Source organism: Notolepis coatsorum (assembly GCF_963971535.1).
Source record: "Notolepis coatsorum genome assembly, chromosome: 18".
Lineage (NCBI taxonomy): Eukaryota > Metazoa > Chordata > Actinopteri > Aulopiformes > Paralepididae > Notolepis > Notolepis coatsorum.
Genome location: NC_140182.1, coordinates 4,251,275 through 4,264,038, shown reverse-complemented (window position 1 = coordinate 4,264,038; position 12,764 = coordinate 4,251,275). Strand labels below are relative to the sequence as shown.

Genomic DNA, 12,764 nt, shown 5'->3' with positions numbered 1-12,764 from the left:
GCAGTGGCAAAGGGTCTTCTTAAAGAACACTTTGGAAACCAGTACAAAATAGGAAGTGCCTACATGCAAAAGGCCTTGGCATGGCAAACAATAAAACCTGAGGATGTCAAGGCACTTCAAGCCTACTCCTTATTCTTGCGTGGCTGCTGCAATGCAATGGAGGAGCTTCAGTACATGCAGGAGTTGGACATGCCTGTCAACATGAGGGCCATTATATCAAAATTGCCATTCAAGATGAGGGAGCAATGGAGGAGTACGGCTCATGGCATAATGGAAAATACACAGGAAAGAGCTCACTTCGGTGATATGATCAGGTTTGTGGAGCGACGCGTCAGTATTCTTTCTGACCCTCTGTTTGGTGACATACAGGATCCAAATTCTGGTGTGGTTGGCACAAAATCTCTCACCAGGTTTAAATCATATCCACCCAACAGAGTAAAAGGAAATATTGTCGCCACCACAGTAACAACAATGGACATATCGGAGAGAGCCAAGGAGCTAACATCACCAACATCAAGTACAATGAATGCTAGGAGAGCTGGATGCCTTTTGTGTGCTCGCAGTCACTCATTGGAGGAGTGCAAACAACTTCAGGAAAAGCGGCACAAGGAGAAAATACACTTTCTGAGGGAAAAGGGAGTTTGCTTTGCATGCTTATGTGTTGGTCACATGAGCAGAGATTGCGAAAGGCGCTTGGTATGCAAAGTCTGTGGTCAAACTCACCCCACCCTGCTTCACATTAAAAGGCAACCATCTTCTCCAGAACAGTTAAAGCAACCAACGTCACTGCAAACATGTGGACATACAGGGGCCGGTAAGGACCGGTGTGTGTTATCCATTCTCCCTGTACGTGTGAAAGCAGCAAAAGGAAATGCCATCATACAAACCTACGCCTTCCTAGACCCTGGTAGCTCAGCCACATTCTGCTCTGAACGCCTAATGCAGAGGCTGAATATCACAGGCAGAAGAACCAACTTCCTGTTGAGCACCATGGGGCAAGAGACAGTTGTTCCAGCTTACTCCTTGACTGGGTTGGAGATAGCTGGTTTGGACAGCGATGACTTTTATGTTCTTCCGGAAGTTCTCACACAGAAGAAAATGCCAGTCACGGCTGAGAACATGGTGACACCCGAAGAACTGTCGGAATGGCCATATTTGTCCAACGTACACATCCCACGCCTAAAAGCAAATGTCGACCTGTTGATTGGAACCAACGCTCCCAAGATATTGGAACCTTGGGAGGTCGTCAACAGTCACGGGAATGGCCCGTATGCTATAAGGACGGTGCTGGGATGGGTCGTTAATGGTCCACTGAATGGAAACAGTGGTGTTGTGGGGACAGAGTTTCCCTCTGCTATGGTCAACAGGATCTCGGTGTGCAGACTGGAAGAAATGCTGGCCAATCAGTACAATCACGACTTCAATGAAGTAGCTGTGAAGGAGAAGGAAATGTCCAGGGAAGACTTAAGGTTTCTGGAAATTGTGGAAAGTTCAGCAGTGCTTCAGGAAGGGAGGTACTGTTTGAAATTGCCTTTTAGGAACAAGGAGGTCTGTCTGCCCAACAATGTGGGAGTCGCTAGGCAAAGGATCCAGGGATTGAGGAAACGGTTCCTAAATAACAAAAGCTTGCACCAGGAGTATGCAGCATACATGAACAAGCTTATTGGGAAGAACTATGCAGAGAAAGTACCGCAGCAACAACTGCATGGTGAGAAAGGAAAAGTGTGGTACATCCCACACCATGGTGTCTACCATCCGAGGAAAGGAAACCTCCGTGTGGTGTTTGACTGTGGAGCCACATTCCAAGGAGCATCCCTGAACAGTGAACTTCTGCAGGGTCCTAACCTTACCAGTTTACTGCTTGGAGTGCTAACTCGCTTCAGAGAGGAACCAGTGGCATTCATGGGTGACATTCAAGCCATGTTCCACCAGGTGAAGGTCGCTGAGGAGGACAGGGATTTTCTGCGCTTCCTCTGGTGGCCAGAGGGAGATGTCACTAGGGACCTTGAGGAGTACAGGATGACTGTGCACCTGTTTGGCGCTGCATCATCCCCTAGTTGCGCAAGCTACGCCCTGAGGAAAACTGCTGATGATAATCAGGCTGAGTTCTCAGCTGAAGTCACCCAATCTGTCAAGCAGAATTTCTATGTGGATGACTGTTTGAAGAGCTCAGCGACTGAAGAGGAAGCTATCCAGATGATAACGGATCTTATTGTTCTGTGTCGCAAGGGGGGCTTCATCTTGGAGAAGTGGATCAGCAACAGTCGTGGTGTTTTACAGTCCATCGTAGCAGAGCAAAGGGCCAAGGATCTAAAGGAGTTGGATCTGGACAGAGACAAACTTCCAATGGAAAGGGCTCTTGGCCTACTATGGTGTGTGGAGACGGACTCTTTCAGGTTCAAGATCGAGTTGAAACGACAGTCTCTCACCAGACGTGGTATGCTGTCCATTGCCAGCTCAGTATACGATCCTCTAGGTTTCCTGGCACCAGTCACTTTGCGTGCAAAAATAATGCAGCAGGAACTCTGCAGAAGAGGATGTGGGTGGGATGATGACTTGCCACGGGACATCATACACCAATGGAAAAGGTGGTTGGAGGAATTGGAGCAGCTGGCTGCATTCCAGACGAATAGGTGCATTAAGCCAGTGGATTTTGGGAAGGTCAGACATGCCCAACTACACCACTTTGCCGATGCCAGTGAAGGTGGATATGGAACGGTATCGTATGTCCGGATGTTGAGTCAGGAAAACCACATCCAGGTTACCTTTCTACTTGGCAAAGCCAGAGTAACACCACTGAAAGCTGTGACTATTCCTCGACTGGAGTTGACGGCTGCTGTCCTTGCTGTCAGAGTGGACTCACTGTTGAAGGCAGAGCTGAAGTTCCAGTTGGAGGAGTCGGTATTTTGGACTGACAGCACTTCAGTGTTGAAGTATATTAACAATGAGGACAGGCGTTTCCACACATTTGTAGCCAATAGGGTCTCGACCATCAGAGAAAGGTCTGAACCCTCACAGTGGAGACATGTCTGTTCCAAAGACAATCCAGCTGACGATGCGTCAAGAGGAATGAGGGTCTTGGACTTCCTGAATGGCAGCAGGTGGCTTGAAGGTCCTGCATTTCTTTGGAAGCCAGCAGTGGAGTGGCCCAAAACTGTGTTGGACGTCTCAGTGGATTCAAATGACCAGGAGGTCAAAAAGGAGGCAACCGTAAACGCCATCAGTGTGGGTGACATAGCCAGTCCTACTTACCAGCTAATTTCCTACTTCTCAGACTGGAAGAGGCTGAAGACTGCAGTTGCCTGGTTCCTCAGGTTGAGGGTCATGTTGTTGGAACAGAGCCGTCTGAGAAAGCAGGCTGCAAGTCAAAAGCTCACAGCAACATCTATGAGCGGCACTTTGACGCTGGAGGATCTGCAGAGAGCAGAGGTTGCCATCGTTGGCTACTGTCAGCGACTGAGATTCGGTGAAGAGATTGCTGCTTTAACATCTGGGAAGGCAGCAGTGAGTCGACAGAGTCCCATATATAAGCTGGATCCAGTGTTTGAAGATGGACTCTTGAGAGTTGGAGGAAGACTGAGCAGAGGATCAATGCCAGAGGAAGCTAAACATCCGCTCATTCTCTCCAAGGACCAGCATGTTTCAATGCTCATTCTCAAGCATGTACACCAGAATCTGGGACATGGTGGAAGGACTCACACACTGTCCAAAGTGAGGAAGAGATTTTGGATCACCAACGCCCATGCAGCTGTTAGGAAGATCATCGCTGAATGCAGCTTTTGCAAACGCTACAATGGCAGAGCAGTGGAGCAAAAAATGGCAGATCTTCCAGCCGATAGAATCCTTCCTGACCTACCACCTTTTACCAACACGGGGGTAGATTACTTTGGACCAGTCGAAGTGAAGAAAGGAAGATCAACCTGTAAGAGGTACGGAGTCATATTTACCTGTATGGCAAGCAGGGCCATCCATCTGGAGGTTGCGGTGTCATTGGACACAGACGCATGCATCAATGCTCTGAGGCGTTTTATCAGCAGGAGAGGACAAGTGGCGCACTTACGGTCCGATAATGGTACCAATTTCGTTGGGTCAGAACGAGAACTGAAGGAGGCTCTGGCCGTTTTGAATCAAGACAAGATTCATGGAGTTCTGGCACAAGTTGGAATCCGTTGGAGCTTTAATCCACCGGCAGGTTCACATCACGGTGGCGTCTGGGAACGGATGATCCGCCTGGTGAGAAGGGTTCTCAGTTCTGTCCTACGTCAGCAGAGGTTGGATGATGATGGGCTTCATACAGTGTTTTGTGAAGTGGAGGCCATTTTGAATGACCGTCCAATAACCAAGCTCTCGGATGATCCCAACGACCTGGAGCCACTTACACCGAACCATCTTCTTCTCTTGAAGGGTAAACCAGCTTTGCCACCTGGAGTGTTCGATCCACATGACCAGTATGTAAGAAGACGATGGCGGCAAGTCCAGTATCTTTCAGATCTTTTCTGGAAAAGATGGGTACGTGAGTACTTGCCCTTGCTTCAAGAGAGGCAAAAGTGGAACCAGAGGAAAAGGAGTTTGACAGCTGGTGATATTGTGGTCATCATGGACTCTTCAGCTCCTCGTGGGTCCTGGCCACTTGGCAGGGTTCTGGAGGTCTTTCCAGACAAACAAGGTCTGGTGCGGTCTGTGAAATTGCAGACTAAAAGTAGCACCATTGTAAGGCCGGTGACCAAACTGTGTTTGGTTCATGAAATGTAAATGCACTTAATCCATGACATGTTTTGGCTCTTATTTGTTTTGTTTATTTATTTTTTGAATTGTTATGTCTGCCTGCCTTAACAATTAGGGGCCGGTGTGTAACGGCCAAAATGGACTTAATGTGCAATGGATTTATGTGACCAGGGGGTGGCGCTTCTTTTATATAAGCGTCAGGTACACCTGTAGGAGGAGGAGTTTTGACCCGGAAAAGGCAACGGTTTTTGACCGCACGTACGACGCAGGTCTCAGGTCGAAATGTTTGTATCCAATTAGGTATCATATTCATTATCATTTAATCAGTTTAAGGAACAAAAAACAAGGATATTCTGTTTGCACGGTGAAGCAAATAAATATCATTTTCCAAGAAAGCTGCCTGCATTGTGTCATTGGGACAAGGACTGTTTGGTATGAGACCAGGAATATAACGGCGCGTCAGCCAGTCTAACTGGGGATCAAGATTTCTCAGTAGCTCCGTATAAGACGGGAGCTCCAGGCTGTGGAGGGCTTTGAAGGTGAGGAGTAGTGTTTTAAAGTTAATGCGGTGTTTGATCGGGAGCCAGTGGAGGGAGTGGAGGACAGGAGTGATGTGTTCGCGGGACCGGGTGTTAGTGAGGAGGCGGGCGGCTGAATTTTGGACCATTTGCAGTTTATGGAGGGAGCGGGAGGTGATACCAGTGAGGAGGGAGTTGCAGTAGTCCAGGCGGGAGGAGATGAAGGCGTGAATGAGGGATTCAGCAGCGGGGGGGGAGAGGCAGTGACGAATTTTTGCGATGTTGCGGAGGTGAAAGTAGGATGTTTTGACGATGGAGCGGACGTGGGGGTCAAATGAGAGGGTGGGGTCAAGGAGGACACCAAGGTTGCGGACTAGGGGGGAGGGGGTGATGGTGGAGTCGTTGATGGTGAGTGTGATGGGTCCGGATCTGGTGAGGGTGGTTTTGGTGCCAATGATGAGGAGTTCAGTCTTGTCACTGTTCAGTTTGAGGAAGTTGTGGGTCATCCAAGTTTGGAGTTCGGTGATGCATGATTCAATGTGACTGAGGGGTGGGCTGTGGGGGGATTGTGTACTGATGTATATTTGGGTGTCGTCAGCGTAACAGTGGAAGTTGAGGTGGTATTTGCGGATGATGTGACCAAGGGGGAGAATGTAGCAGATGAAGAGCAGGGGGCCAAGGACTGAGCCTTGGGGGACCCCCTGTGTGACTGGGGAGGGGGGGGGAGGTGTGGCCGGAGAGGGAGATGAATTGGTGTCTGTCAGTGAGGTAGGAGGAGAACCAGTCAAGTGCTGTGCCCTCAACACCCAGTTGGTGCAGCCTTTGGAGGAGGATGGAGTGACACACTGTGTCAAAGGCTGCACTGAGATCGAGTAGGATCAGGATGTTGAGGGCACCGGAGTCAGCGGAGATGAGGAGGTCGTTGATGACCTTTACCAGTGCAGTTTCGGTGCTGTGAGCGGGACGGAAGCCAGACTGAAGGGGTTCATATAGGGTGTTGGACTGGAGATGGGAGTGGAGTTGGGAGGCAGCAATACGTTCCAGTGTTTTTGAGAAAAAAGGAAGATTGGATATGGGGCGGTAGTTGGAGAGGGTGGATGGGTCAAGAGTGGGTTTTTTGAGGACAGGGGTGACAGCGGCGAGTTTGTAGGGGGAGGGGACGTGGCCTAGGGATAGTGACTGGTTGAAAAGGGCGGTGAGGTGGGGGATGAGAGCAGGGAGGCAGGCTTTGGTGAGAGTAGTGGGTAGGGGGTCAAGGGAGCAGGTAGTGGTCTTGGAGGTAGTCATGAGGTCCATGATGAAGGAGGAGTCAACTGGGGCGAAGGCAGTAAAAGGGGTGGGAGGGATGGAGTCAGGTGGGGGAAAAATGTTGGTGGGGGGGGCGAGGGTGGGGGAATTGGCGATGCGGGCAGTCAGTGAGCTGTTGATTAAAGATACTTTATTATTGAAGAAGAGGAGAAACGAGTTGCAGAGGTCAGGGGAGGAGAGTGAGTTATTGTCCGGGGGTTGTAAGAGTTTCTTGACAGTGGAGAAGAGGGTCCGGGGGTTGTGGTTGCTGCTGTTGATGATGGTGGAGTAGTGGGCAGATTTGGCAGCTTGGAGTGCATCACGGTAGGAGGAGACGTGCTGTTTGTGGAGGTCGGCGTGGATGGTGAGGCGGGTTTTTTTATAGAGGCGTTCTAGTTGACGGCCGGTCTGCTTCATGGAGCGGAGTTCCGGAGTGTACCAGGGGGAGGAGGTGGTGAATGAGACAGTGATGGTTTTCAGGGGTGCCAGTGAGTCGAGGGAGTCAGAGAGAGTAGAGTTGAGGAGGAGGGCATAGTCGTCGGGGTTAGAGGGGGCGGAGTCAGGGGGAAAGGCAGAGGATATGGATTGAGACAGTGTGAGAGGGTCAATGGATTTTATGTTACGGAAAGAGATGGTGCGTTTGATGGAGTGGTGGGGTGGGGGAAGGGGAGCAGAGAAAAGGATGCAGTAGTGGTCAGAGAGTGGGAATGGGATGGGGTGAGGATTGGATATGGGTAGGGAGGCAGAGCAAACAAGGTCAAGTGTGTGGCCTTTGTTGTGGGTGGGGAAGTTGATGTGCTGGGTGAGGCTAAAACAGTCAAGGAGGGAGAGGAAGTCAGGAGTGAGGTTTGAGTTTGGTTGGTCAACATGGATGTTGAGGTCACCGGTAAGTAGGAGGCGGGTGGAGAGAGTGGAGGCTATGGTCAGGAGATCAGAAAGTTCAGTTAAAAAAGAGGGATGAGGCTTTGGAGGGCGGTAGAGGAGTAGTGCAGTGATAGAGTTGGGGAGGGAGAGGGCAAGGTATTCGAAGGATAGCATGGGAGGGAGGTTTAGGTGCAGTTCAGTGATGGATAGGGAGAGTTTGTGAAAAACGGCAAGACCCCCCCCTCGGCCAGAGAGGCGGGGCTTGGCGATGAAGCTGTAATTTGGGGGGGTAGCTTGGTTGAGGGAGTAGAAGTCCAAGGGCTGTTGCCAGGTTTCAGTGAGGAGGAGTAGGTCCAGGTCAGGGGAGGAAACTAACTTTTTGGCTTACCAGCCAACTGGCGAGTATCTGATTTTTTTTACCAGCCAAACAGATTTTTTACCAGACAAAAAAAATCGCTAATTGTGATAATTACTTCTTTGTATGTCAAGCCGCGTCAATGTTGTGTATGCATCTGGGTAGGCACACTGTGCCTTTAAGACAGCACGGTGGTCTTACGACAGTGCTGTGAAGTACCGTCAAGTGTTGTGGTAACGTCAGTTGGGTTGGTGTGCTGTTGTGCACAGTGCACTGGTTGAGCTAGCCCCTTTAGTGACTGCGATGTGCAAGCCAGGGGCTTTTGAGCATGAAATAAAATGTCTAACCTTACGTCGTAGTCCGGTGCTTTTTTGGAAACATTATAGTCATAACAGATACACCTAGCTGGCTGCTTTGAGCACACGGGGCTAACGTTAGCTAGCAAGCAGCTATAGCTAAAACGCTAACTAGAAGCTAACCACTGTATACAGTTCCAGTAGACTAACATTACACCTCTGTGATTTAAATGTGTCCTTAGTAACTTATACTCGAGGGTTGTACTAGGGTTGGATGCAGTTCCCCGTTGGTCAGTCTGTCTGTTTTCCATCTTCTGCTGTGTTTAACGTTATATGTTTGCGAGTGCTCCTGATGGCTAGCCTAGTACCGCGGGACTTTTATAATATTATTATATGTCCGCGGGTTGGCCAGTACTGCGCAAACGTTTATTAAACATTATATGTCCGCGGGTGGTCTTGTGCAGTGCTCTCGTGGCACTGTCAACTAAAGCGAACACTCAGAAGACGCGCACCGTTTGCCAGTGCAGTGATTGCAGAATGTTTTATTTTTTTGTATACTCGCCAGCAGGGGAGGAAACTAACTTTTTGGCTTACCAGCCAACTGGCGGGTATCTGATTTTTTTTACCAGCCAAACGTAAAAAATACTAGCATTTGGCCAGTAAAGTGGCCTAATTTCCTCCCCTGGTCCAGGTTGTTGTCCAGTAGTAGTTCATAGATCAGAGGTGATTTGTTAGAGAGAGAACGGGTGTTGAGGAGAGCAAGGGAGATGGATGGGGGAGCAGGGAGGAAGGAGCGAAGGTTATCGAGGTTAGCGGTGCGGCGGGTGGGGGTGGCAGGGGGGCGAGAGGTAGTCCAGGAAGAGGGGATGTATGAGCCGTCAGGGAGGTGGAGAGTGTCCCCCTCCCAGGTGGTGTAGTGTCCCCCTCCCAGGTGGTGTAGTGTCCCCCTCCCAGGTGGTGTAGTGTCTCCCTCCCTCCCAGGTGGTGTAGTGTCCCCCTCCCAGGTGGTGTAGTGTCCCCCTCCCAGGTGGTGTAGTGTCTCCCTCCCAGGTGGTGTAGTGTCCCCCTCCCTCCCAGGTGGTGTAGTGTCCCCCTCCCAGGTGGTGTAGTGTCCCCCTCCCAGGTGGTGTAGTGTCTCCCTCCCAGGTGGTGTAGTGTCCCCCTCCCAGGTGGTGTAGTGTCTCCCTCCCTCCCAGGTGGTGTAGTGTCCCCCTCCCTCCCAGGTGGTGTAGTGTCCCCATCCCAGGTGGTGTAGTGTCCCCCTCCCAGGTGGTGTAGTGTCTCCCTCCCAGGTGGTGTAGTGTCCCCCTCCCTCCCAGGTGGTGTAGTGTCCCCCTCCCAGGTGGTGTAGTGTCCCCCTCCCAGGTGGTGTAGTGTCCCCCTCCCAGGTGGTGTAGTGTCCCCCTCCCTCCCAGGTGGTGTAGTGTCCCCCTCCCAGGTGGTGTAGTGTCCCCCTCCCAGGTGGTGTAGTGTCCCCCTCCCAGGTGGTGTAGTGTCTCCCTCCCAGGTGGTGTAGTGTCCCCCTCCCAGGTGGTGTAGTGTCCCCCTCCCTCCCAGGTGGTGTAGTGTCCCCCTCCCAGGTGGTGTAGTGTCCCCCTCCCAGGTGGTGTAGTGTCTCCCTCCCAGGTGGTGTAGTGTCCCCCTCCCTCCCAGGTGGTGTAGTGTCCCCCTCCCAGGTGGTGTAGTGTCCCCCTCCCAGGTGGTGTAGTGTCCCCCTCCCAGGTGGTGTAGTGTCTCCCTCCCAGGTGGTGTAGTGTCCCCCTCCCAGGTGGTGTAGTGTCCCCCTCCCAGGTGGTGTAGTGTCCCCCTCCCAGGTGGTGTAGTGTCTCCCTCCCAGGTGGTGTAGTGTCCCCCTCCCAGGTGGTGTAGTGTCCCCCTCCCAGGTGGTGTAGTGTCCCCCTCCCAGGTGGTGTAGTGTCTCCCTCCCAGGTGGTGTAGTGTCCCCCTCCCAGGTGGTGTAGTGTCTCCCTCCCAGGTGGTGTAGTGTCTCCCTCCCAGGTGGTGTAGTGTCCCCCTCCCAGGTGGTGTAGTGTCTCCCTCCCAGGTGGTGTAGTGTCCCCCCCCCTCCCAGGTGGTGTAGTGTCCCCCTCCCAGGTGGTGTAGTGTCTCCCTCCCAGGTGGTGTAGTGTCCCCCTCCCAGGTGGTGTAGTGTCCCCCTCCCAGGTGGTGTAGTGTCTCCCTCCCAGGTGGTGTAGTGTCCCCCTCCCAGGTGGTGTAGTGTCTCCCTCCCTCCCAGGTGGTGTAGTGTCCCCCTCCCAGGTGGTGTAGTGTCTCCCTCCCAGGTGGTGTAGTGTCCCCCTCCCAGGTGGTGTAGTGTCTCCCTCCCAGGTGGTGTAGTGTCTCCCTCCCAGGTGGTGTAGTGTCCCCCTCCCAGGTGGTGTAGTGTCTCCCTCCCAGGTGGTGTAGTGTCTCCCTCCCAGGTGGTGTAGTGTCCCCCTCCCAGGTGGTGTAGTGTCCCCCTCCCTCCCAGGTGGTGTAGTGTCTCCCTCCCTCCCAGGTGGTGTAGTGTCCCCCTCCCAGGTGGTGTAGTGTCTCCCTCCCAGGTGGTGTAGTGTCCCCCTCCCAGGTGGTGTAGTGTCCCCCTCCCAGGTGGTGTAGTGTCTCCCTCCCAGGTGGTGTAGTGTCCCCCTCCCAGGTGGTGTAGTGTCTCCCTCCCTCCCAGGTGGTGTAGTGTCCCCCTCCCAGGTGGTGTAGTGTCTCCCTCCCAGGTGGTGTAGTGTCCCCCTCCCAGGTGGTGTAGTGTCCCCCTCCCAGGTGGTGTAGTGTCTCCCTCCCTCCCAGGTGGTGTAGTGTCCCCCTCCCAGGTGGTGTAGTGTCTCCCTCACAGGTGGTGTAGTGTCCCCCTCCCAGGTGGTGTAGTGTCTCCCTCCCAGGTGGTGTAGTGTCTCCCTCCCTCCCAGGTGGTGTAGTGTCCCCCTCCCAGGTGGTGTAGTGTCCCCCTCCCAGGTGGTGTAGTGTCTCCCTCCCAGGTGGTGTAGTGTCTCCCTCCCAGGTGGTGTAGTGTCCCCCTCCCTCCCAGGTGGTGTAGTGTCTCCCTCCCAGGTGGTGTAGTGTCCCCCTCCCAGGTGGTGTAGTGTCTCCCTCCCAGGTGGTGTAGTGTCTCCCTCCCAGGTGGTGTAGTGTCTCCCTCCCAGGTGGTGTAGTGTCCCCCTCCCAGGTGGTGTAGTGTCCCCCTCCCTCCCAGGTGGTGTAGTGTCCCCCTCCCAGGTGGTGTAGTGTCCCCCTCCCTCCCAGGTGGTGTAGTGTCCCCCTCCCAGGTGGTGTAGTGTCCCCCTCCCAGGTGGTGTAGTGTCTCCCTCCCAGGTGGTGTAGTGTCCCCCTCCCAGGTGGTGTAGTGTCTCCCTCCCAGGTGGTGTAGTGTCCCCCTCCCAGGTGGTGTAGTGTCCCCCTCCCTCCCAGGTGGTGTAGTGTCTCCCTCCCAGGTGGTGTAGTGTCTCCCTCCCAGGTGGTGTAGTGTCTCCCTCCCTCCCAGGTGGTGTAGTGTCCCCCTCCCAGGTGGTGTAGTGTCTCCCTCCCAGGTGGTGTAGTGTCTCCCTCCCTCCCAGGTGGTGTAGTGTCCCCCTCCCTCCCAGGTGGTGTAGTGTCCCCCTCCCAGGTGGTGTAGTGTCTCCCTCCCTCCCAGGTGGTGTAGTGTCCCCCTCCCAGGTGGTGTAGTGTCTCCCTCCCAGGTGGTGTAGTGTCCCCCTCCCAGGTGGTGTAGTGTCTCCCTCCCAGGTGGTGTAGTGTCTCCCTCCCAGGTGGTGTAGTGTCTCCCTCCCAGGTGGTGTAGTGTCTCCCTCCCAGGTGGTGTAGTGTCTCCCTCCCAGGTGGTGTAGTGTCCCCCTCCCAGGTGGTGTAGTGTCTCCCTCCCAGGTGGTGTAGTGTCCCCCTCCCAGGTGGTGTAGTGTCTCCCTCCCAGGTGGTGTAGTGTCCCCCTCCCAGGTGGTGTAGTGTCTCCCTCCCTCCCAGGTGGTGTAGTGTCTCCCTCCCAGGTGGTGTAGTGTCTCCCTCCCAGGTGGTGTAGTGTCCCCCTCCCAGGTGGTGTAGTGTCCCCCTCCCTCCCAGGTGGTGTAGTGTCCCCCTCCCAGGTGGTGTAGTGTCCCCCTCCCTCCCAGGTGGTGTAGTGTCTCCCTCCCAGGTGGTGTAGTGTCTCCCTCCCTCCCAGGTGGTGTAGTGTCTCCCTCCCAGGTGGTGTAGTGTCTCCCTCCCAGGTGGTGTAGTGTCCCCCTCCCAGGTGGTGTAGTGTCCCCCTCCCAGGTGGTGTAGTGTCTCCCTCCCAGGTGGTGTAGTGTCTCCCTCCCAGGTGGTGTAGTGTCTCCCTCCAAGGTGGTGTAGTGTCTCCCTCCCAGGTGGTGTAGTGTCCCCCTCCCTCCCAGGTGGTGTAGTGTCCCCCTCCCAGGTGGTGTAGTGTCCCCCTCCCAGGTGGTGTAGTGTCTCCCTCCCAGGTGGTGTAGTGTCTCCCTCCCAGGTGGTGTAGTGTCCCCCTCCCAGGTGGTGTAGTGTCTCCCTCCCAGGTGGTGTAGTGTCCCCCTCCCAGGTGGTGTAGTGTCTCCCTCCCAGGTGGTGTAGTGTCTCCCTCCCTCCCAGGTGGTGTAGTGTCCCCCTCCCAGGTGGTGTAGTGTCTCCCTCCCAGGTGGTGTAGTGTCCCCCTCCCAGGTGGTGTAGTGTCTCCCTCCCTCCCAGGTGGTGTAGTGTCCCCCTCCCAGGTGGTGTAGTGTCCCCCTCCCAGGTGGTGTAGTG

At 53.9% G+C, this 12,764-nt stretch overlaps 2 protein-coding genes across 2 annotated transcripts in view; both read right to left on the bottom strand.

The window, feature by feature from the left end:
- LOC311244800 (uncharacterized protein) overlaps positions 1-992 on the bottom strand; it is a gene marked incomplete at its 5' end in the record, with an annotated part of 48,811 nt that extends 47,819 nt beyond the window's left edge. The window contains one exon of the mRNA XM_084334487.1: positions 892-992. Within this exon, the coding sequence (XP_084190613.1) occupies positions 892-992 (101 nt within the window). The remainder of the gene's footprint in view (positions 1-891) is intronic.
- Positions 993-3,263: 2,271 nt separating this feature from the next.
- LOC311244799 (NACHT, LRR and PYD domains-containing protein 6-like) overlaps positions 3,264-12,764 on the bottom strand; it is a gene marked incomplete at its 3' end in the record, with an annotated part of 98,712 nt that continues 89,211 nt past the window's right edge. Inside the window, exon 6 of the mRNA XM_084334486.1 lies at positions 3,264-3,345. Within this exon, the coding sequence (XP_084190612.1) occupies positions 3,264-3,345 (82 nt within the window). The remainder of the gene's footprint in view (positions 3,346-12,764) is intronic.